At 36.6% G+C, this 26,327-nt stretch overlaps 1 protein-coding gene across 6 annotated transcripts in view; it reads left to right on the top strand.

Annotated features, from left to right (window-relative positions):
• The window catches only part of LOC144967160 (uncharacterized), a 127,734-nt gene that overhangs the window by 89,353 nt on the left and 12,054 nt on the right, over nucleotides 1–26,327 (top strand). For all 6 annotated transcript variants that reach the window (XR_013644333.1, XR_013644332.1, XM_078904058.1 and 3 more), the window contains exons 3-16: nucleotides 7,785–7,811; nucleotides 8,716–8,886; nucleotides 10,065–10,216; nucleotides 11,530–11,622; nucleotides 13,544–13,610; nucleotides 14,871–15,031; nucleotides 16,104–16,212; nucleotides 17,292–17,321; nucleotides 17,802–17,975; nucleotides 18,987–19,135; nucleotides 20,786–20,945; nucleotides 21,687–21,844; nucleotides 23,150–23,276; nucleotides 25,392–25,436. Coding sequence is in view for 4 of the 6 variants with exons in the window: in XM_078904058.1 (XP_078760184.1) it covers nucleotides 7,785–7,811; nucleotides 8,716–8,886; nucleotides 10,065–10,216; nucleotides 11,530–11,622; nucleotides 13,544–13,610; nucleotides 14,871–15,031; nucleotides 16,104–16,212; nucleotides 17,292–17,321; nucleotides 17,802–17,975; nucleotides 18,987–19,135; nucleotides 20,786–20,945; nucleotides 21,687–21,844; nucleotides 23,150–23,276; nucleotides 25,392–25,436 (1,623 nt within the window). In the remaining 2 variants the exon portion in view is untranslated. The remainder of the gene's footprint in view (nucleotides 1–7,784; nucleotides 7,812–8,715; nucleotides 8,887–10,064; nucleotides 10,217–11,529; nucleotides 11,623–13,543; nucleotides 13,611–14,870; nucleotides 15,032–16,103; nucleotides 16,213–17,291; nucleotides 17,322–17,801; nucleotides 17,976–18,986; nucleotides 19,136–20,785; nucleotides 20,946–21,686; nucleotides 21,845–23,149; nucleotides 23,277–25,391; nucleotides 25,437–26,327) is intronic.

Below are 26,327 nucleotides of genomic sequence, written 5' to 3'. Positions count from 1 at the left end.
TTTATTATTGTGGGCAAGGCCCATTATGCTATTATATGGGTGTAGCGAATAATGTACTTTGAGACGACATTCCAAGCCTATTGATAGAAAACGGTATGGGCTGCCTGAAGCCGGTGATCGTGAAAATACTAAGGAAATAGTGAAAATGGAGAGGCTTCGTATAGGAACAAAACAGACAATGGACGTTTCGGTTATTTATTTTATTTGTTTTCCACGTTTGTTTGTGAATTGTTGTGCTGACGAAGGGTTGGTACCCGAAACGTCCATTGTCTGTTTTGTTACCATCATACGAAGCCTCTCCATTTTGCACTCTTTCGTTAGTATAAGCCTATTGATAGCTATGTTGTGAAACATGCACAGAAAAAATGGAAAGATATATTTTTTTAATCGGCCATCGAAATAAATAGTCTACTTCGCATTTGCATGAGCGCGACACATAAAAAAAAGCAAACAAACAAACAAATAAGCAACATTGAAAATAAAAACAATGGTTTTAAAGTTTAGACTTGGCGTCACTAAAACAGTAGAGACAAAACGCGACTTAACCCTCTCCTTACCACCCATAGGAAAATCGTCACATTCGTTACAATGTAACCGACAATTTTCTCATTCTGATTTTTCTTGGACTTCACAAAATTTAAAGAAATGCTTTGAATACAGCTATAAATACTAACCACTGTGTTGTTTTGTAGAGCTCATTTTGCTGAACAATAATCTGTATAGAATGCACTTGTTACTTTTTTTTGAGTAAGAGAAGTCTATTTTTGTGTTAGATGGGTGTGTACTTTTGGGTGAAATTCTAAAAAATAGCTGGTAAGGAGATATTTGAAAAGCACTGGAGGTTGATTATTATTACCTATTATAAATATTACATGTTTATTTATTTGGTAACATGACTCTCGTTTGAATAAGTACCTTACTATAATTTGATATAATGGGTGTGTTGTTTACTGTCGTGTGTGTGCCCATCAGACGACTTACAATGTAACATGGAGACAGAGCGCCCTGTGGACTTGTAACAAATTAAATAATGAATCGTAATACGCATTAAGCATGGTATATTATCATGTGACAAGTCATTTTGAATCGGTATTATGTCGGATTAAATTAAATGTTACAAATAATTATAGATCTAGATAGAACGAAATTGCCTCACTCAGCTGTTTCTCACTAAATATGTGCGGCTATGTGGTCTAGTGGTATGACACTCGCTTTCGGATAGGAAGGTCCTGGGCTCGAGCCTAGCGCTCGGCGCATAGTTGAGTCCTTGGAAAAGGCTCTTTACTCACATTCTCTCACCGTACGCAGGTGTAAATGAGTACGTGGCGTTATGTTCCGTCCTACATGTTAAATGTTGCTGTTGACCAGGGTCCCCTTAAAAAGCACTTTGAGCATAATTAGTGGATATTTCGCATTATAAAGCTCATTTGTTTAGCTCAAATACTGTATCTCAAAAGTCAAAAAACCCAAAATCATACATAAATGTCACGTCGTTATAGCCTCATTGTCACTTTTCGACATCTAGTTAACACTTTCCTTACCAGCTATAGGAAAATCGTCATATTCGTTACGATACAACCAACATTTTTCTTATTCAAAATATCTCTTGACAACATAACATTTTAAGAAAACGACAGTGTGTTGTAAAGCATGTTTTGAGAAATTATGCATCGGAAGATGTTTACTGCCATCCTTTTTGAGTGATAAAATATACATTTTTGTGTTAGTTGGGTATAAAGTTTTGGGGAAAATCCTTGAAAATGGCTGGTAAGGAGAGGGTTAAACCCAACATAACACCAAGATGAGGTGATTGGACACAATCAATTATCTATGCGTAACTTAGATAATCAACAATAGAAGCAAATGTAGTCGTGACAATGAGATGGAATGTAAGATTGTATCGTGGTGATGGGGCCCTTCATCACAAATCGATACGATCAAATAACATTGTATTCGATACTCTTAATAAGAATGTTTGGCGGGTTGTTGTTAACATTATGCAATGCATATTATGCAACAAAAACTGACCTTGTTTGCTCCTGTATCTATTAGATGTTGCGTAAGACGATAGGGCACAAGGTTAATACAAAATCAACAACCGTTTTTTACCTTCGTACGAGACTAACAAAATACATTTCGTTGTAGTAATAAAAATTATGATAAACATATAATTTATATAGGGCCTAACCACGCTTTAATGGCGGTCCTATTAATTTGGCTTAGATTGGAGAGAATGTTTTTGCTTTAAAAGAACATATACAGCGTTTATACAGTCTGGGTGCATTCCAGGTTGTTTCTGACTCTTTTACTAACTTATTAATGATAGGGTAGCTGGGTTTCTTAGATATGGCGGGAAGCACTTTGATAATAAACAAGCGTCCCAACCAAAGGAATGCATGCAATTGTAGCTATTAGCTTAAAGCTCCAGAAAATGGGATCATATCCCTTTCCATGGGAAAGAAGAGACGTATGATGTCTCCAGATGAGAACATCGTTTATCTGAGGGGGGGGGGGGGATCTAAATTAGATTGAATCTAATGAACTGGCTTTGTATTCCAAATTAAGTCAAGCCACGCGAATATCTGATTTCCTGTTCTGAATGACCCGTTACGCTCCATTTGGTATGGTGTCATCTAATCACTACCCATCAATGTTATGCATATTTATTTTGACCTCAGACCACCGGGATATATAGCAGGTTGCTGTGTATTTATTACTAATGCTTTAATCAAACTGATAGGGCATAAATCGCAATCAAATTCGATCATGTTTCTCTATTGCGATAACATCTGGACGATGATTACTGGTTGTCTAAAGGAAATTTAGACTATGGGCAATACAATTACCACAACACATTAATGAGCGACAATTCGAGGATGTGATACAATTCTGTGACCATCAGTGGTCCATGGTTGTGTTTTCTTAATTTTTTTTCTCCTTTTATAGAGGATTTATTCTTTCTTCAATGTGAGATACATGTATCTTGGGCTACTCTATTTTTATTGTTCAAGAAAGGGAGCAGTTACAAGAACATGTCTGGATCTTTTATACATATTCAGTATTCTCCGTGTTCCGCGGAAATTTGAGCCCTCTGTCCCTGTTCGGTATCATCATTTCTCTGAGCCGCGGATTGAAAGTGAGTTTAAGCGAAGCCATCGTTATGTTATAGCCTGACACTGAAATCGTGGCCTTCGTAAAGTTATGGCCTGATACTGACCAAAAAAAAGACGTCAAAATGCTAGTCTTTTGCTATAAAAGAAAACAAATCGTGAGTTGAATTCAATAGTTCAACCAATGAAATAACTTGTTTCCATGAGCTCTACTATCAGCTCACTAAGAGGTGCAAAAACCAAATAATGACGTCAAAATGCCAGTATTTTTGGGTTTCAGTGTCAGGCTATAACTTAACGAAGGATACGGTTTAAGTCTTCCTACAAATTATAAAAGAAATTTTTTTTTCCGGAATATACTTGATAAGTTATGTATGTTCATTCATGACATAATGTTATATATAAAGAAACGTAAGGTATTTATATAGCGTCATATCCACGAAACGCTTTACATTGCGGGACCATAACCAGCAGCAAGTTTTAACATTTAGGACAATACATATGGCCTTAAATGCAAAATTATTTTTTTTACGACAGAGACAAGGCTGTTTACGTTCATGTACTTGTTTTTACACATGGGTACGGTGAGCGAATGCGAGTTGAGATACTTTTTCGAAGGACTCAACTTTGCGCCGCTCAGAGCAGGATTCGGACCCTGACCCTCCGGTCCATCGGCGAGTGTCATACTATATTTCATTGTTTTTAGACAAGTTTTTTAATGATTCTCACTAAAGTATAGACAGTATGCGCTTGGCTAAGAAGCTCACCACATTGCTATCCGGAAGTATAATGGACCAACACACAAAACTCTGTAATCTTGAACGCTGATAGTCTGGTTAATACAGTTTAGTGATAAATACTCATAACCGCGGATGGCAAAAAACAACAATTACCCGACTGATGTCAACTTCGATCTATCTATATTCATCAGACTATAAATAGATTGAAGTTGACGTCACTTGAGTCTTTGTTATTGAACTTTATTGAGCCAAGCGCATCATATCTATACACATTCAAACTTATACATATTTAGTTGCTACATTATATCTGGTTGGGGGTGTTGAGTATTTTACCTAAACGCAAAAAATCAATACACTCCTGTTCTATCCGCCTGAAGAATCAAACCAATACACAAAACAAGTTATAGCTTGCGAAGGACGACAGTGAGAACTAATCACCCAATTCACGGTCTAGTAACAATAACAAAGACTTTCGTGATGTAATCTTGATTTACTTCGAAGGCTGCATATGAAAATGCATCCATACAATCCTTATGACAGAAATACCGCGTTTATGTTCAGACTTTTGAGTTGTGGCTGGCCGAGGCGTGGATGTGTATTGTTATTTGTGTATTCGAAAATTTTCGCTGAGTTAGTCAATTTATATGAAAAATAATTTTATGCGTCTGTTCAACATAACAATTAATCTAATTTTGGCCTATGGACGAAAAAAAGCAAAACTGTTTTTTCATGTGCTGACATGATATGTGATAAAATCCCTTTACGTTCATAGTCTAATAAGTGGTCTTAAAACATCATCAAGACGATTGATTTCCCCCACCCCCCCCCCCCCCCCCCGAACGTGTCTATTGAAGGAACGAAGCTGACACCACGAAGCCCTTATTTTGAGATAGCTTGTAAGTGATTAATTGTCACAAATTATATGAATCAGACAATACCATTAAAGGTTAAACCAAGTTTTTTTTTGTTTGTTTTTTTTTTAATCTGGCTGCCGCCTGTTGTATTTCACCTAAACGAATAGCATCAATAGGATTGCGTGCATCAGAAGTATGTCAGTTTTTATCATTTTGCTCACACATACTGTATAATATACTAACAAATGGAAACATTAGAGCTTTTAAATAGTAGCACTATAAACACTAAACGTGCTCAAAGTGGGGTCCCAAGCCGACAGCAACACAACCTTTCGGCGATATTACAAATTGTTTTCATCAAGAGACAATGGTGTTAACGGCTAGGTACTCAATGGGAGTGATCTATATTCATGTTTTCGTCCAACCAGGTCATCAATCACATGATTTGCTGCTGTCCAACGATTGGATATTTCTTAACAAAAGTAAACACGCTGCTTTGTTTACAAAAGTTGTAATATTTAAAAGAGCTATGAACACTTTTCACTAAGTGGGTAACTTTGAGCACATTTTGCAATGTGACCAGTGACCTCGAGCACATGGAAAGTTAATATAGATCATGGCCATTTAAACCAGAGTAAGGTTAGAGAATGTGAGTAAAGAGCCTTTTCCAAGGACCGGAATATGCATCGCTCAGATTATGACTCGAACCCTTCACCTTCCTATCCGAAGGTGAGTGTAATACAAGACCACATCGCACACTGCGTCGCCTCACTTTGTATGTCTTTTATTTTAGTCTGATAGTTTGTGTCGGCGTTCACTTATTTTCAGGTCTGATAACCCAATACTTTATGGGCTCATTGTTGTAATGAAAATCTCAAAATATGACGCAAAATATTGCCCATTACAACGATGTTAATTAAAATAGGCCCAAAAGTGCGTTCGGATGTCAGACCTGCCTATACTATGTGCACGTCGGTGGGTGTCAATCGCTCCAGATAGATCGAGTCCAATCAAATACGTCAAAACAATTTATAGGAATGTTTATAATCTCTTGGCATGTCACACTGAACCGCAGCGCAAAAATCACCAATTATCAAAATTATACGTTGTGAAAAGGTTCCATCCACCCTTTATAATATTTGACGCTGCAAGCTAAGCAGCTAGTTTTGAATTGTTATTATTTATAAACATGCTGGGATATTTTTTGTTGAATACACATTAATTGATTTAACCTTTTGAATGTAGTGCATGCAATATTTCTGGCGTGAACGAGACTAAAGTTTGTTCCAAATGACACTAATGTGACAATTTTGTGTTCAAGCATTTGTAAAATTGTTTTATATTATCATGTGTTATCGAAACAACGCCCTTGTTCTATGCAATTTGTCAAATTTGTCAATTTGTCGATAGAAATTGTCATCACTTCGTAATTCACAGCCAAAAGATCATATGTCTTCCGAGGGGGTTTTTAAAAAATACCAGTTTTCATCGAGCTAAGTCTACAATGAATGGCAAATTACCTCCATTTATAGAAGCAACGAAATTGGAGTCATTCTTTCTGCTTTTTGTTATTGTTTTTAGAGCAGCGGAAAAACGGCAACCTCTTTAAGGTTGTAATTTCTATCGCCAATTTAGACCCCTGGCGTCACTCAAAAGGGGGGGGGGGGTAAATAAGAAGTAAATGCAATCTGGACTCTTCAACAACAATAGACAAATGCGTCTTGAAGAGAATGGTGCCAATCCTTGCTTCATCCATGGTCGAGTGCCGTTCTATCTGAGCTGCAGGGTTCATCTAAAAAAACCTCGCCCATTCCTCTCGTCAAAACTAAAAAACCGAGAAACATTGAATTGGAGAAAGTACAAACAGATAATTATTGTTGTTTCAATGGCAAAACCTATCTTTTATATTCCATTAAAACTTTTCCCCGTATAAAGTAAATTATCTGCAACGATGCGTTTTCTACTTATCGAGATAAAGATAGTGTAAATCTGACTCATGAATGAACAACACAAAACAAACGACGTTTCGGCCCTTGGCCTTTTTCAAGTACACACAGAATACATATATAATTATATTTTATTGAAAAAGGCCAAGGACCGAAAGGACGTTTGTTTTGTGTTGTTCATTCATGAGTCAGATTAACTCCCTTTATTTTTATCTCCATTTTATTGACCCATTTAGGCACCTCTATTTATTAGTTTTTCTACTTATCTGACATTGAACAATGTAGTGGAAGAAATCAAGACTGATGTGTAATATAACTTTGCACATTGACTCACTTTTACTAGAAATATGTTGCTTTTGGGAATAAATATTGTTCCGTGGAGCCCATGTCAAAGTTTTGCAAACGAGTACAGACTTTCTGGCAAATCTAAAAATTCTAAAACTATTTTTACAAATCGACAAAGGAGTAACTTGCAAACCTATTTTTACATGAGGGTAATTTTATCGGCCTTTGACTAATTGCACTACAATTGTATTACGAAAATCTGCAAGGGCATTCATAATCATCAGCTATTTGGAATCGCCATCTAGCCGCCTATGGCCAGATTCATTTGCGCGCGCCTACAGTCTTTAATGTTTGTAATTTTTATTTTCGTTGTTGAAGAGTTCAGATTCCATTTTTTTGGTGACTGCCCCCTTTGAATGATATCACGGGTCCAAACTGGCGATACTGATAAAACCTAACCGATTTTGACCGACAAAAGATTCGTCTTGATCTATGTTAACTTCCACAATACAGTCGTATGAAAATGAAAACAGATGATTCTCTTCGTAATAGCCTTTATTCCCCCGCAAATACTGCGGTTTCTCCACTAGTCTAATAAAAAACAATATACATCATATTAAAGTTATTGAAAGGCCTTTTAGTCCATTAGACAATTTTTTTGTTTTCTGACTAAAATGAAAGAAAATATTTGCCATTGCATTATATAGTGGTTATACATAATGAACAATTACTGATGGAGTGGATTGTAAAGACCATATGATATGTTCCACGATTCTATTAAAGGCATTTTGCAGTGTGTGAACATTTTTAGATCTAATATCCATTTTTTTTTTCTCTCATTTTTTCCAGGAGGTTGGGGATATGAAGGAGCCATAGGTGAGTGTTGGTTTAATCATCTACCACTGTATTAACGTGTCAGATTGGTTATGTTGGTTAATAAATTAAATATCGTACGACCCACTATGCTTAGTAATGTACAGGGATGGGTTTGTCGGCGAAAATCTGAAAAAAAATGACGTAGGAAAAAGGATTGATGAGAGAATAATAATAATAATAATAATAATAATAATAATAATAATAATAATAATAATAATAATAATAATAATAATAATAATAACAAAAATGACGATAATGATAATGATATGACGATAATGATTATGATGATGGTGATAGTGACGATGATAATGATGACGGTGGTGATAATAATAATAATGATAATAATAATTATTATAATAATAACAATAATAATAATCATGATAATGATGATAATGATGATCATGATGATAAAGATGATAAAGATGATAATGAACATAATGATGATAAAGATGATAATTATGATGATTATGATAATGATAATAGTACTGATATTAGTAATTATGATAATAGTAATGATGATAATAGTAATGATGATAATAGTAATGATGATAATAGTAATGGTGATAATACTCGGAGTAATGATGATAATAGTTATGGTTATAATAATAGTAATAATATTAATGATAATATTAATAATACTAACAATAATAAAAACAATAACAATAACAATGACAATAAAAACAATAACAATAACAATGACAATAATAACAATAATAATAATAAAATAATAATAATAATAATAATAATAATAATAATAATAATAAATAATAATAATAATAATAATAATTTTTTACAATAATACTTTTTCTGACTTATTTGAATTGCGAAACGTCCATATTATTTTATATTTGAGATCTAAATATTCAAAATAATGATTATATTATTATTGTCCCTCGTTTTCCAGGCCCTGCAGAATGGTACAAGACTTATTCAATCTGCAAGGATGACAGCCAGTCTCCTATCAACATTTTTGAGGGGGACGCAACAGCTAATGGTGTCACAGAGGATTTTGTCTTCAAAAACTATGAAATTACGTCAGGTTTAACAATGACTGTCAAAAACAATGGCTACGGAGGTATTTACATATGTTTGTGTGTGTGTGTGTGTGTGTGTGTGTTTAAACTTTTCGCTAGTATTTTTACGTTTCCAAGCTTTAACCATCCCAACGTTCTCTAAGGGGAATTATTTAATATTGTATTTGATAATAGTTTGAATTTATTAATGCGGGAACAAACTAAAATTTAGCTAGTATGATCATGCATGATCATTATTGGACATCTGAACTGAATCTTTAATGTTGACGGGGCAGAGAGAGAGAGAGAGAGAGAGGGAGAGAGAGGGGGAGAGAGAGAGAGAGAGAGAGAGAGAGAGAGAGAGAGAGAGGGGGGGTGGAAACGTTATTTCACTTCCTGCCATCAGTCCTAACCGAATATTTTCTGTAATAATTAAGGTATACTCAAATGAAACAAAATATACCCATTATCCACCACAATGGGACACATTTCTTATAGGGTTACCCATAGGGAAGACTGGGGAATAACCGAAGCATCGGCAGCAGTACAGTGCCTCAACGTGAGCTCACAGATCGAGAGATCGTGCTCAACTTCACACGGCACGAAAGTGGTTTTAACTCTGCACATTTTGTGTACAAAGCAAAGCCCACTCCGCAGTGATAGATTGCCCTGTAAACCCCATAAGCCCATAATTACAAAATGCAATTGGTGACCGTCTTATTCGGATACTATCTAGTGGACAACCAGACCAGAATAATCACTTTAAATTTAAAGCCTTTATTACGAAGTGGAATAAATTTAGTTCCTGAAACTTTACCAGAAAAAAAATAGTGACAGATCCAAGCGATGAGCAATACCGTTATGGCCGTTCTGAGTGCATACATCATGGAGCAGCGCTTGTCACCAACATGTTGGCGTTGGCGGCCCTACCCAAAAGAAGAAGGAAAAGAAGGAGAACCGAAGGAAGAAAAAGAAGAGGAGGGGTAGGATGAGGAGGAGGATGAGGATGATGATGATGATGATGATGATGATGATGATGATGATGATGATGAGGAGGAGGAGGAAATAAAGAAGATTCTTGCCATTTTTGCTTTCAATTAAATTTCCGAACGATACCGAATTGGGGATGTGCCAAATATTGCGTCGTTCAATATTCTGCCCCCCCCCCCAACCCACCTCTCCTAATTTTAATTTTTATAGCATCTCTCCAAAATATCAATGTTTTTTATTTTCCTGGCAGCTGTGATAAATATGGGTGGATCAAACATTCCTGAAATTAGCGGCGGGGGTCTTGGTGGAGAATATCAAGCCGCCCAATTCCATTTACACTGGAGTAGTGATTTCAAGAGTGGGTCGGAACATCTGATCAGTTCTGAGAGTTTTCCAGCAGAGGTATGAGTGGGACTTCTTTTTAACTTGTTACCATGGCATTGCCAAATCAAATACCGTACGTTAGAATGTATAATTTGACAGGAAGAGGAGGAAGCGGATGAAGAGAAAAATTATGAGGAGGACGAGGAAGAAGATGAAAACAGTATTTTGTGGAGGAGGAGGAGGAGGTGTTGGAGGAGTGGGAGGAAATTGAGAAAATAGTCGGAGAAGGAGAAAAAGGAAAGAATTAATCTATTGATAAAGTTCACAATGATAATGACCTCAATGATGATTATGTAGTTTAGTAGGAGGAGGAGGAGGAGAAGAAGACGAAGAAAAAGAAGAAGAGGAGGAGGAGGACGAGAAGGAGGACGAGAAGGAGGAGGAGGAGGAGGAGAAGAAAAAGAAGAAGAAGAAGAAGAAGAAGAAGAAGGAGGAGAAGAAGAAGAAGAAGAAGAAGAAGAAGAAGAAGAAGAAGTTTATTCAGGTTCACGATTACATTGATATCCTTTTCTGAGAAAAATGAATTCTCACTTACTGATGCTGATTATTATTAATTACTGGAAAATGCATTTTGTTCCAAGGGAGATAATTGAGCAAACACCCAAGTTAATATAGTGATAAAATTTGAGTTGTCTCTCTTATTTGAAAACTTCAGAGCTCATTGTTTTTTATCGAAACATTATTTTACAGAGACTTTAAACAATTGTATCGGAAACAGTGCCTAACAAAGTAGAAATAAAAAGACTATGAAAAATATAGCATCCCAAAATTCTGCCTACTAAATCAAGACAGCCTGATATTAAAGGGCATTTATTATTTTCTTCTTTATTCATTTCTGCTTCGTCTGTTGTCACTGTTTCATACACACCTGTTCAGAGTTTCATCTTACAACAGTGCTTGCTCCATAAATTCTCACAGAGACTATGAATTGATTTAAATAAATTTGTCATTTTTGTCACTCACTTTTCTATATGAATTTTCACCCAATATTTCGGATCTTACTCAATGTCCCAATAATCTATGTGTTATGTTTGTTTTGAGAATCAGAGTTAAAAATGTAACGAACTGCTAGCTCGACAATATAATTATAACATGTTGACCTCATGACTCGGAGGAAGTCGCGAGAGGGGCTGAAGATAATTATTTGGGGTGGTGAATGGCGTCGATTTTAAAGCGTCCCTTTTGTGGCCAGGCGGAGGTGCCGTAACAATACAATCGTTATCGTGAGTCCCAACTCCCCATCGTCGCAAACGTTTTTGTTTATTCTCTATTATCCTCTGGCACTCATTTTCCACTCACTTCATTTTTTGTTATTATCTTTTAAAACATAGCTTCATATTGTGCACTTCAAGAAGAGCTACGGTAACCTGACTAATGCTATGACAAAGGCAGACGGACTCGCCGTGTTGGGGTTCATGTATGAGGTAAGCTAGCAGCGTTCACAAAAGAAAATTTGTGTCATCATCAGCATCATTTCATCATCATCGTCATCGTTTTCAGAGTCCTTGTCGTTATCATCGTTGTTATCGTCTTCGTCATCGTCATTACTATCCTTTTATTTGGCCTTATAATCTTCATCATATTTATCATCATCATCTCGCAAACCATCGTCATCTTCTACATCGGCTATTATTGATCAGCACTATTTAAAATATGTAACAACCAGTTCCATCATAATAATTGAGCTTTAATAAGAATAATTGACCTTTCTATATAGCGCAATATCCACTAAATTTGCTCAAAGCGCTTTACAAGGGGTCCCTGACCAACAGCAACACTTAACATGTACGAGGGGACATGACGCATGTTAGGCGATAATACAATTTTTCGGACAAAGACAACGCTGTTAACGGCCAGGTACTCATTTTACACCTGCGTACGGTGAGAGAATGTGAGTAAAGAGGCTTTTCCAAGTACTCAACTATGCGCCGAGCGCGAGGCTCGAACCCGGGACCTTCCATTCCGAAAGCGAGTATCATACCACTAGACCACATAGCCGCACAAGGCATATCATCATGGCCGTAAACAAAATCATGTTTTTATATGAATAAATGTAATATTACATAACTCACCCATGCACCCCAGTCGGCCCGACAGGATAAAGCATTCCTATAAGGTCTGACCTCCCATAGTGGGCAGGGGGGTACATGCTGTGTCTTCTATTCCCTTAAAACTGTTTTCCAACATGCTTTCTGTCTTTGTCTTGGAATGAGATTACTTGGTTTTGTCCTGGTCCTGGCCGGAGTCCTAGCTGGGATGGAAACAGTCAAATGCATTATTATTGTTTTGGGAGATGATCTTTTTTTCCTTGTAAATCATCTCTGTTATGTATTATTATATTTGTTATTTTTAATGTAAAATGTAAACATTTGAGTGTGTTCCTTTTTGTTGGATTTTGTGCTTGTGTCCGGATAAGGCTTATAGGTGATCTCAAACTAAGTACATTGATGGTATGCTTTTGGAATCTACATCTGATCCCTATTTGTTCCCAGTTCCCTTATGTCTTACTTTTTCTTGGGTGCTTTAATTGTAATTCTAGAACTTTTTACTATCCCATTTTATTTCTTTTTGCTGGCGCTGATTTAACAGCGCCGTAAAACCCTTAAAAACAAACAAACAAAGCCTATAAGGTGATCTATTCCCATTGCCAAAAAAAAGGTGTGGTATGTGACAATTCGGTGTTTGGAGTACGCGACCCACAGAAGGATATACTGGAGTGGGAGTCAAAATTTTCACGTATGTTTTAAGAGTATACTAATATGATACTCAGACGTCCTGATGCATAAAATGCAGAACTTCCTCACGCGCTGTTCTGGATGTCATATTATATTATCCAAACAAAACAACAACAAAAAAGAAAAAAAAGAAGAATCCTGCTTCCTTGTTGCTCCAAACGCAGGTGGGTTTTTTGCCCCCCCCCCCCAATAAAAGACAAACAAACAAAGAAAAAAAAAAGAAAAGAAATGAAACAACGTATTAACTTCAGATCTACACATTTTCCTCTCTCATCTCCCCCTTTTACTGCCGCTGAGAAATGATCTAAACGTATGCAAGTACCTTAAACCTTCTAAAAAAAAAAAACAAACAAAACAAGTCTGGTGCCAAAGAATAACGGTTATGTCAAAGGTCTGTCGAAGATTTTCCTCCAGGATAATATTTTTTATAATTATTTTTTTAACGATAAGATAATAGATGACAATATCAGGCCGTTAACGGAATCCAAGGTAATAATAATAATAGGTGTGGACGCCCGCCATCGGAAGCTCCTGCCATTTTGTCACTAATACGTTGATAGTGGTCCCATAACCAATATAATAACCTTTATAAATTTTTTTCATCACGCAGATTTCCGCAACTGGCAATTCAAATTATAACAGCTTAATATCTTCAATTTCAAGAATCATAAGTCCAGGTATGCTCTTATGTGACTCATTGCCTCATACCGGTATTATGTCAAGGAAAACCAGGCGCTAGAAAAGGATTTTAAAGTATAATGGCCTGAAGTGTGAAAGTTTTGTTATTGTTTTTTTTTTCGTTTGTTTTTGTGTTGTTGTTTTTTTTTGTGTGGGTTTGTTTTCTTTTTGTTACTTAAAACGAAACTATGTATACTGCCCTTGATTACAACTGTGAACTTAACCCTAGTTTCCTATTTATGATTAAAGATTCATTTATTTTTTTTTTGCATCCGAAATATCCCGAGATATCTAATACCATTTTGAGATTGTAGGTATATTCGTTTTCCTCCTTGAATACTGTGTAATCTTTTCAGTCATTCTTTTATCTCTTAACTTCTATCTCAACCGTTTCTTTACAGCTGATTTTAAAGTCGCAGTTATATGCTATTGTTTCGGTATAATTTTTGTATGAGTGGGTATGTATGTATGTATGTATGTATGTATGTATGTATGTATGTATGTATGTATGTATGTATGTATGTGTATGTATGTATGTATGTAATGTATGTATGTATGTATGTATGTATGTATGTATGTAGATGTATGTATGTATATGTATGTATGTATGTATGTATGTATGTATGTATGTATGTATGTATGTATGTATGTATGTAGTATGTATGATGATGTATGTAGTATGTATGTATGATGATGGATGATGATGAGATGGATGAGATTGGATGGATGAGATGGATATGGATGATGGATGGATGGAAGATTGGATGGATGGAAGATTGGATGGATGGATGGATGGATAGAAGGATGGATGGATGGATGGATGGATGTGAATATGTGTACAACTGGTTTCATGTTAAAGAACCTATGCTATTAAGTACTTGAATGCATCAATATATGGAGTGATGGTTTTGGAAATGGTGATTCTGTGGGTGATGATGGTATTGATGATGATAATTTTCTTAGGATGATGATGATGATAATGATGATGAGAGAGAGAGAGAGAGAGAGAGAGAAGGAGAGAGAATATGAAAGAGATGAGAGAGATACAGATACATGCATAATGGATAAATGATAAAACTGACAGAGAATTGATAGACGGATAGATAGACAGAAATCAAAACAAAGGGAGGGAGAGAGAGGGTGAGAGAAAGAGAGAGAGAGAGAAAGAGAGAGAGAGAGAGAGAGAGAGAGAGATGTAGTTAAATGTGTTTGCTAGATGATTGCATTACATATCATCTTTCCATTTCCACGACATGCAGACAGTACACCAGTTGCACTAGCGGCTGAGACTTTGAAATCCTACCTTCCATCCACCTTTAGCAAGTTCTATCGTTATTCTGGAAGTCTGACCACTCCACCTTGTTATGAAACTGTCGCATGGACTGTTTACAAGGAACCTATCAAAATCTCTCGCTCTCAGGTTTGTTTATGTGTAGTATGATGACAAGGATGATACTGATGATGATGATGATGATGGATCATGATGGCAGTGGTGGTGGTGGTGATGATGAATGATGGTGATGATGAATGATGGTGATGATGATGATAATGATGACGATGATGAACAGGTTGAAAAGGAGGAAATTTCAATATTCAGGTAATTTTTATATTTCTTTTGGCTGTTCATTCTTTCTTGGAGCTTGGCAATATAATAGTGCACAAATTCTGATATATATATACATATATATATATATATATATATATATATATATATATATATATATATATATATATATATATAAATTTACGTGCACACTTTTTCAGGAAAATGTTTTGAAAGGTTATTGTTCAATGGAATAATTTTGAACGATTTAGGTATAACCGGCATGGTTTCCCATAAGGGGATTTCAATTTAACTTGATATTTCTAATTTTGAATGTTTCTGATCTCTACTTAGTAGTTAAAAATCTTACTTTGGTTCGTTTTCTTTCGATTATATTTTTATTTTTTATGATTGGAGTTTTTGCAAATTCGTATCGATGTCATTCAAATGTTATATTATCCTAGCTATCATTAACCCTCTCCTTACCAACCGCACAATAATCGTCACATATGTTTTGATTCAACCACCATTATTTTCATCCTGATTTCTTTTGTCTTACACAAACAAGTGAGAAATATATATAGTTGAAAAACATTTAGATTGTGTTGACTTCGTTTTGATGAAGAAAAAATATGTAAGAGCACGAAATTACTTAATTTTGTGTTTGAGAGGAAAAGAATATTGAACTGGTATAGTGTGACACATCTTTTATTCGTCCTTAGTGTTTTGTGTTTTGTTGATAAAAGTGAAACCCGAAACGTCCATAGTATCTGTCTTCGCTTAATAAATTGAAGCTTGCATTTCAATACTTTTCGATATTCTTTTTGTTGGTATAGTTTGAAGTTTTTGTGAAAATCAGAAATTGACAGATGAGGAGAGCATTAAAGATAAGATAAGATAATATTTACGATAAGCTAATAATTTTATTCATCCAATTTCCCTATACTAGTTGGGTACTTTCTTGGAAATGATAGATGACCAGGACGTGAACATTCTGCACAACGCGCGTCCAGTTCAGCCCATCAATGGGAGAGAAATCTTGTCCAATTATGATTCAAGTGAGTATAATATTCAATTATTTTGAAAAATTACTTTGGTTTCTTATTTGCACCTCTTTATTTAATGTTATGAATGCCTCAATAAAATTATTCTTTTATTGATGGTTACGACCAACTTCTAAGTATTGGCTGGTCTGATATCCGAACGCAATAGCCTTCAACAGTCGTAACGTCACTTCCCTCGTAATGACGGCTGGTAGCTTAGTAACTGGCTCTAAACTATCGGAACGATGGCGAACGCCCTTATGAAATATTTCTCCGACGAGCATAAAAGCGTATCCAGAGGGGAAAAAAACCATTATAAATCTGATCATGTTTGACTTTTACACATTCTGATCACAAGACATATGAAAAGTTCTAGCCAACATGAAGAATAAAAAGTATCGATTTTCTTTGTTTAGAACCACGATGGCCGCGATGTGACATCAGACTACTGAATCCAATAAGGGGCTTGTTTCAATAATGTTGAAATGAAAAATATTTTGGGTGGTTTGAGAGTATTTTCATTCAGCAGCGAACTCATAACACTACCACTACTAATTAACAACAAGAGATGAAGTGAGTAGAAAAGTGCCAGAAGACAATAGAGAATATTTTTATTCTCTGTCTTCTGGCACTTTTCTACTCACTTCATCTCTTGTTGTTACCAACATAAATGCCTGATCCACTCACTTTTCTGAATTAAAAATTCACCCCATATACCGGAGCATACTCAAGGTCTCAATTGTTTAAATGTTATATGTTTGTGTTGAGAATATTGGCTATTAAGCTTAACTGCTGGCTAAATACTTCGCGTTGGTTGTGTGTCTGTTGGACCCGCGGTCTCCAGTAGTCGGTGAGAGAAAGCTCTAGTAATGAATGACCTGAGTTTGAAACGAATTTTTTTGGGTTCGTGGATAGCTCATACGGTAGAGTCACGCTCTCACCGGCCAGGCGGAGTTGTCTTACCAATAAAGTCGCGGGTTCAAACCCAATCAGCTACTACTGTCATTATGCCGCATGGGTTCCTATAATATCTCTTTGTGAAATGTATTTACGTGACAATCAATTCACTCCTTTTTTCCCCCATTTATTCCCAGAGATCGAATGGAGTTATTATCCCGGACAATGTAAGTTTTATTTCAATTTCTTCCTTTTCCTTTCCGTCTCTCTCTCTCTCTCTCTCCCCCCCTCTCTCTCTCTCTCTCTCTCTCTCCCTCTCTCTCTCGCTCTCTCTCTCTCTATCTCTCTCTCCCTATCTATCTATCTTTTTTCATTTTTATTCTAATTTGTATTCTTCCCTCTCGGTCCCTGTCCTCTTCTTTATTCATCTTTATCATTCTTTCACCTGTTTTAATTTTTTTTCTTCCCCACACCTATTCCTTCTCATTCACTCTTTCTCTCTATCTTTCTCTGTCTGCCTATTATTCTATTTATGATTATCATCATCATCGGCATCATCACCATCAACGTCATCATCACCATCAACGTCATCATCACCATCATCGTCGTCCTCATCGTCATCATCATCATCATCACCATCATCATCATCATCATCATCATCATCACCATCATCATATCACCGTCATCGTCATCTTAATCATCCACAGATCCCGCGGAAGAGTGGCCCAAATACTACGAGGCTTGTGGTGGCACAGCCCAATCTCCAGTCAACATTCCATCCCAGGCCTCCACTCTTGACAACTCCTTAGCTAACTTCAACTTCAACGGCTTTGATTCAACGGCTGGATATACAATGAAACTCGCTAATGTCGGACACACACGTAATCTTAATCATTTGAGCACATTTAGTGGATATTGCGCAATATAAAGCTCACGTTTTTAAAGCTCAACCTGTCCTCGTCTCTGTCCATTCGTTTACGATACAGGCGAGGAAGCGTCCTGTTGAGAATGAAATTCAGCTTTACATTAAATACAGCAATATCCACTTAACGTGCTCAAAGCGCTTTATAAGGGGTCCCTGGCCAACAACAACATTTAACATTTAGATCGGGACATGACGCCTGACTGTTAGGCGATATTGCAAATTTTTTTCGCACAGAGACAACGCTGTTAACGTCAGGTACTCATTTTACTCCTGAGTACGGTGAGAAATGTGAGTAAAAGAGACTTTTCCAAGGATTCAACGATGCGCCGAGCGAGGCTCGAACCCAGGATCTTCCGATCCCCCGAAAGCGAGTGTCATACCACAAGACCAAATAGCCGCACAGAATAACCTCTGGTGTTATGGTAGCAGGTATAACCGGTAATCAGGTGGTCTGATGTTCGATGTCCAGTCGATCGAGGCAGATGGTTCATTTTTTGGATATTTTTTTTTCTTGTATTTTTGTTTTTGTTTTTGTTTTATTTATGTTATGACTCTTCCCATTGTCCGCCCAGCAACCATAATTTGATATACATTTGCATGATTTGTTTTAATCTAATAATACGGGAGGCTGGCTGAGAAAACCCGGGAAGATGCGGCAAGCTTCGATTTGAGATATGAGCCAAAATCGAAGATAAAGTGTTTCCCATAGCAACAAATTGTATTCAGTAGAAAAAACAATCATGATTTGGGTTCTAATAGACATAGCTAGAAAGAAAATTTAAAGTGGTAAATGATCAGAAAGATGTGGTCTACACCACTGCATACATAACTCAATGTATGAATTATGCGTATCTTTCCGGGTTTTCTCAGCCAGCCACACGCTTATGTGCGATGTATGAATTAACCTGATTCAGTTTGATACATTAATCTAATCGTAAATTTATGCTTCTTTTCTTCGATATTTCAGTTAAAGTCAGCTTGAGCGGCACGGAACCGTTTGTTACCGGGGGCTCCCTGCCAGGCACATACAATGTAGCCCAGTTTCATTTCCACTGGGGAGCCTCAAGCATGAGAGGATCTGAACACACTGTCGACTCAAAGATGTATCCAATGGAGGCAAGCCTTAACAGCTGCTCTCACCGTGGCCTTCGTAAAGTTATGGCCTGACACTGACCAAAAAATGACGTCAAAATGCCAGTCAATGAAATAACTTGTTTCCATCTCTACTAACAACTCACTAGGCGGTGCAAAAACCAAATAATGACGTCAAACTGCCAGTCCTTTTGGATTTCAGTGTCAGACTATAACATAACGATGGCTACGACCTCACCCGCTCGCCCCCCTATATGATCCTATTCAGATTGCTCTCTGTCTTGAAATGAGATTTCTTTGTTTTGTCCTGGCCCTTGAATTGGCTAAAAGGGAAACATCCATAGTATTAGTTTTCAGTAATATGTTTTTCCTTGTTGATCGTATCACTGTTATAGTTTATTTTTAAATTTTATTATATTTTATAAAGAAATAAGAGTATGTTTCTGTCATTCGAACACTGTGCCTGCGTCTGGATGCGACTTTTAGGTAATCTCAAAACCGATATAATACTATTGGAATTTACATATATTTTTTGGTTAAACAAACAAAACAACAACAAAAAAAAAAAAAACAAAAAAAAAAAAAAAAAAACAAAAACAAACCTTTTTTACACGGCTGCTTTTAAATGTAAATCTAGAAATTTTGAACATCTCATTGTCTTCCCATTTACTGGCGTTAATATGACCTAGATGTGTTGTCAACACCGTGAAACCCTTAAAAACAATATCTATCGGACCCGTAGGTACCTGGTTCGAGTCCCACTAAAGATGGGGCAATATTGAGTCATCGGAACGCACACTATCTCCTTGATTTAATCTCAAATGTAAAATGAGTACCTGACTGGTAACAGCGTTTTGTCTGTCTGTCCATCGAAGAAAATAATGATTGTACTTGTTCTTTAAATGCGTGAACCTTTCGTTTGTGTCATTTCCTTTACCATTTGTGAAGTCATTTGAGCCCATTTTAGTTGATATTTCGTAAACATTCTTTTTTTATAATATCAGGCTCAGAATACCCTTCAACAGTTGTAACGTCACATCCTTCCTAATGACGCATGTTAACTTAGTAACACTGGCGCTAAACTATCGGAACAATGGCGGACGCCCGAATGAAATATTTCTCCGGCGAGCATAAAAGCGTATCCAGAGGAGAAAAAAAAATACATAAATTTGATCATGTTTTGACTTTTACACATTCTGATCACAAGACATATGGAAGTTCTCGCCAGCATGAAGAATAAAAAGTATCGATTTTCTTTGTTTAGAACCAAGATGGCCGCCGTTGCCGGACGGCGTGATATCAGACTACTGAATCCAATTGTCAGGTTTTGTTTTTGTTATTTTGTTGGGTTTGTTTTGTTTGTTTTTGTTTTGTTTTTTGGTTATTTTTGTTCATCTTATAGGGAATGAGATTAGCGGAAGAGTAGCGTCCCTTGATTGGACGTCACCGGCGGAAAAGTTATTAGAGAGAGAACGTCATGTTGGTTGTGCGCATGCGTCTCTAGTCATCGCTTCCGGAGACACTTCACCGAAAGAGAGGACGAGAGAGACGCATGCGCAAAACCATGTTGACGTTCTCTCTGTAAGGTGATGTCCAATCAAGGGGCGCTACTCTTTCGTTAATCTCATTCCCTATACATCTATCACTATTTCATAATCTCACGACTCATTTCAGGTACACTTCGTCATGTACAAAAGCAGTCTCGGCAGTCTTGGCGCTGCTGTAAAAATACCCGAAGGACTAGCTGTTCTTGGATTCTTCTTTGAATTGTCAGACAACGATAACCCCAATCTCAAGCCAATTATAGATTTACTTTCAAACATCAATTTGCCAGGTATTGTTATATTATATGATATGAGAGGTCGGATGGGTAGGTCAGGGGGAGGGTGCCATACGGCTATGTGGTCTTGTGGTATGTCACTCGCTTTCGGATCGGAAGGTCCTGGGTTCGAGCCTCGCGCTCGGCGCATAGTTGAGTCCTTGGAAAAGGCTCTTTACTCACATTCTCTCACCGTACTTAGGTGTAAAATGAGTACCTGGCCGTTAACAGCGTTGTGTCTGTCCCAAAAATTTGTAATATCGCCTGACAGGCGTCATGTCTCGTCCTACATGTTATGTGTTGCTGTTGGCCAGGGACCCCTTGTAAAGCGCTTTGAGCACGTTTAGTGGATATTGCGCTATATAAAAGCTCAAGTTGTTTTTTTTATTGTTATATATATAATATGATAGGTCGGATGGGTAGGTCAGGAGGAGGGTGCCATATTATAAGAACCATCTCCTCGAAACGGGCGCTTGCCAATGTTTAAAAAGAGTTTAAGATTGAAGGAATCTTTAGATGTTGTCACCAATGCATACCATGAATGAATATAGATAATGCATCAGAAAAGAAAAACCGCATAATATCAACAGGAATAAACCGAGTTGTCCAAGGTGAGCAAATTCATGCTAAGTAATCTTACCTAAGCAGAAAAGACCCCCGGGTTTTTCTTAATATTTTGGAGACCTATGTTTAAAATTCCATTAAAAAAAATCAGATGACTGGTCTTAACTACCCGAATATTCTATTCTATTCCAGGTACTGATGTCGCCTTGAATCCTATCACTTTAGACAGTATTATTCCAGCTGATCGTTCCAAGTACTACCGTTATCCAGGCAGTCTCACAACCCCTGGCTGTTATGAGTCGGTCATCTGGTCAGTGTTCGATTCCAAAATTAGCATATCCGAGGCTCAGGTACGTTTAGTTATTCTCTTTCTCTCTCCTCTTCCCCCCCCCCCCCAATCCCAACCCATTTATTATCTTTTCAAAGTCTTTTTAAAACCTTCATTTTTTGGTGGTTATTGTTTGTTAATTATCTGCACTCATTTGCAGGTCTGATAAACAAAATCATTATGGGCTCGTTGTTGTAATGGAAAATATTACTGTTAAATCAAGGGAGGCACTTACTGTGTCGTCTATTCCCCTTTATCTGTTTTCCAACATGCTTTCTGTCTTTGTCTTGAAATGAGATTATGGTTTTGTCCTGGCCCTGGCCCGATATCCTAGCTGTGAGGGAAACAGTCAAATTAAATGTATAGTTAGTTTTTGGGAGATGATATTTTTTTCCTTGTAAATCATCTCTCTGTTATGCACTGTATTATGGTTTCTTTATATTATATATGATTTGTAAAACATTTGATTGTATTACTCTTAGTGGGGACCTGTACTTGTGTCTGGATGAGACAGGTGATCTAAAACCAAGTACTTTGATAGTGTGCTCTTGGAACCTACACCAATTCCCCATTGTTTTACCTTTTCTTGGGTGTTTTAATTGTAATTTTGGAAATTTTTACTATCCCATTTTCTTCCTTTTTACTGGCGCTGATATGACCTCAATGTGTTGCAAGTGCCGTAAAACCCTTATAAAACAACAACAAATAAAAAGTCCATAATATTGGTTTGGTTATAAGACCTGCTAATATGTGCCCGTAGGACGCCACTATGAGGGAATTTTCTACAATTTAACATGTTCCATGCTTATCTTTTAAAATACATATTTTGCTCTTAAAGTATAATGTGTTAATTTTGCGTCGACCTTGAACGTTTTCTCCCTCTGCTAAATTATTTATTCTAAATACAAGTACAATAATTGCTCAAGCTAGGATCTCTTTTGAAACAAAACGCGGTTCTCTGAAGCTGTTAACCCTCTCCTTACCAACTATAGGAAAATCGTCACATTCGTTACGATACAACCAACATTTTTCTTATTAAAATTTATTTTGTTCATCATAAAATATCTAGAAAATGATCAGTGTGTTGTAGAGCATGTTTTGCTAAAGAAATTATTTATCGCAAGACCTTCACTGCTATTATGTTTGAGGGATAAATAATATTTTTGTGTTAGTTAAGCGTGAAGTTTTGGGGGAAAATCCTGAAAATGTCTGGTAAGGAGAGGGTTGACCAAAATACCCTTAATATTACGCAACCTATTTTAACAATGTATTTATTCATTGTGCTGAATCAATACCCTGATAATGCATTTCTCTCCTTTGATTTCAGTTGGCAGAATTGAGAAAATTGAAAGCGAAAAAGAAAGTGAACCAACCGAACACCTATTGGCCATTGGTGGATAATTATAGACCCGTCCAGTTTTTGAATTCTCGAACAATCCGAAGAAATTTTGGAGGTATTAATAAAATGATACTAATCCCTTAACTGCTGGACTAGATTTTTATCAAATCGTATTTTATATTGCCATTCATTTTATCATTACTACCTTGGATGCGACCGCTTTAATCAACTACTACGCAAAAGATTTAATTTACTAAATTAAAAGAATACTCACCTGTATAGCGGGGATGATATTTGATTATAATTTGATTATACATAAGATCCCTTGCAATATCAGTATACATAACAGAAGGAGCGTCTCCCATATTGTTAATATAAGCTAAAGCTGTAAAATTGTCTAACAAAATTTTCAAAAGACCATCAAAGACATTTTGCACAAAGTTCTGATCCCAATAGAAGCATCTTAAGCTTTAGGGCATGAATATGAACTGATATCCCACCTCCTTACTCCACATATCAGTAGAGCTGGACCCATTCATGACAGCTCCATATGCATAATTAGACGAGTCGTCAAAATGACCCAATTACGTTCAGGAAATTCTAATGAGGCTGAGACAAAGTAATGGATTGCCTGCATGAATTTAGCCTTATCAGTGCATTGGTCTTATCCAATTCAAACTACCTATATGTGACCCATCGTCTCAAAATGCTATTATGTCGGAACAAACCAAGTGCTTAAAAGCCGAATTAAGTGTTAAACTGGTGAAAAGTATAAATTGTTGGCATTAGCACCCGAAAATATGGTATCCATTCTCCTCTATAAAACCTACAAACTCAACACAAGTCTGATATTTCTGGCTACAAATTCAATTTTCAACATCTTAACCAACCCGAATTAATACCGTTTTGAGGCGAAGGGTCACATATAAAGGGATCAATACTTGACAGCAGGAAAGCATGCATCCAAACTCCCAATAATTAGTCTGATTAACATTCTAATAGTGGACCTCTATGATTCTTCCTTGAGAAATTGAATCAAGTTATCTTTATTATCCTATTTAAGATAAAACTACCATTTTAACAGAATCAATGCAAGTCCTAAGTGAGATAAATGTAGTGAGGGATCGAGTACTGATTTCTCTTAAAAGAGTCAAGTTAACATTCCATTCACATTCGGCATAAAATCTACGCTGAAGACAAAATTCATCAATATCTACATGCTGGAAATAAAGTTCTTAGATTTTCTAATAAGTGTACCCCAAAATAGGTTAATAATTTAGTGAAAACGCATGGAGCATCACACAATCTTAGTGGCAAAGATGTAAATTTATTAACCTTATCTTGATATTTAAGATTAAAATATTTCTTTAACAGGTCATGAATGAGTGCCTTTAATGCACAGTTCTCTTCTTAGCTAAAATATAAATTCCAAGGTAATTTTGTTTGTTCAGGTATTTTACAGAAATTAACTTAGTACCTGAAAATACACTCCAGCACAAATGGGTCTCTATTAAATTCTTCCATTCACTGATATTGTGTTGAGTGCAACCTCCTAAAGGTAAAGAAATCATTATCTAAAGATTCGCAAACAAATTTATTTGTGAATATTCCCTTGTCGAAGTGAGTCACAGACCGTTCCAAGAAATAGTGATGTCACTTGTACACGTTTCCGTACTTATGGAAAGTCAACCAAAGTGTTGAGGGTTTATGGAATTTTAACTATCTATCCAACCAAAATAAGTAACAAATCGCTGTGCATAACATGCGAAGAAACACTAGATGGAGACTATTCTGACACATTTTAAGGAGAGACAGAAATATTCCAGCAAATAAGGCGATGGTGCTGTTCTTTACACCAAGGGGACAAAACAAACACAAAGGCAGACCCACAAAATAAAGACCTCAAGTAACTCAATGACACACAGGAACTGAGATGCGAAAAGAATTTAGAATACCTGAAATCCATCGCAGCAGACCGTCATCAGTAGAAAGAACTCACTAAACAAATCAGAGAGACTGCCAAAGCGTCCCAGTACGAAGATCAGGAGGCAATCGGGCAATAAGGCATATAAGCCAGCAGATGAAGTTATATCTTGAGGTAATGAATGCATTAAAAGAACAAAAAGGAAGATAGAAAGAATTAACAAAGTACACCACAGGTAGAAAGAAATAGTCTTGTTACAACTTGAAATGGAATCATAATTTGTTTGTCTTTTTATGTATTTTTCAGTTGCTCCTCCACCCAAAAAGACATGGACATATTTTGGAGCCACTGGTAAGTGTTAAAAGCATAACAAGATGTAACAGTTGGAGTGATGATAATAGTTATACTATTATTGATGATGATGAGGAGGAGGAGGAGGATGAGGATGATAATGGAAATAATAATGACTGATGATGGTGACGATGATGATGATGGTGATGGTGACGATGATGATGATGATGGTGATGATGATGGTGATGATGATGATGATGATGATGATGATGATGATGATGATGATGATGATGATGATGATGATGACGATGATGATGATGACGATGACGATGATGATGATGATGATGATGGTGACGAAGACGATGATGATGGTGACGATGATGATGATGATGGTGACGATGATGATGATGATGATGATGATGATGATGATGATGATGATGATGATGATGTAAATAATGACTATGATGATGATGATGATGACGACGATGATGATGATGATGATGATGATGATGATGATGATGATGATGATGATGATGATGATGATGATGATGATGATGATGGTGACGATGATGATGATGGTGACGATGATGATGATGGTGACGATGACGATGGTGACGATGACGATGATGACGATGACGATGATGACGATGATGACGATGATGACGATGATGACGATGATGACGATGATGATGATGACGATGATGATGATGATGATGATGGTGATGATGATGATGATGATGGTGACGATGATGATGGTGACGATGATGATGATGATGATGATGATGATAATGATAATGATGATGTAAATAATGACTATGATGATGATGATGATGATGATGATGATGATGATGATGATGATGATGATGGTGATGATGGTGACGATGATGATGGTGACGATGATGATGGTGACGATGATGATGGTAACGATGATGATGATGATGATGATGATGA

This window comes from Berghia stephanieae, chromosome 3 (assembly GCF_034508935.2).
Source record: "Berghia stephanieae isolate SIO BIC M18660-M18661 chromosome 3, UCSD_Bste_1.3, whole genome shotgun sequence".
Classification (NCBI taxonomy): domain Eukaryota; kingdom Metazoa; phylum Mollusca; class Gastropoda; order Nudibranchia; family Aeolidiidae; genus Berghia; species Berghia stephanieae.
Note: the sequence above shows the minus strand (reverse complement) of the source record. Positions and strands in the feature narration are given on the sequence as shown.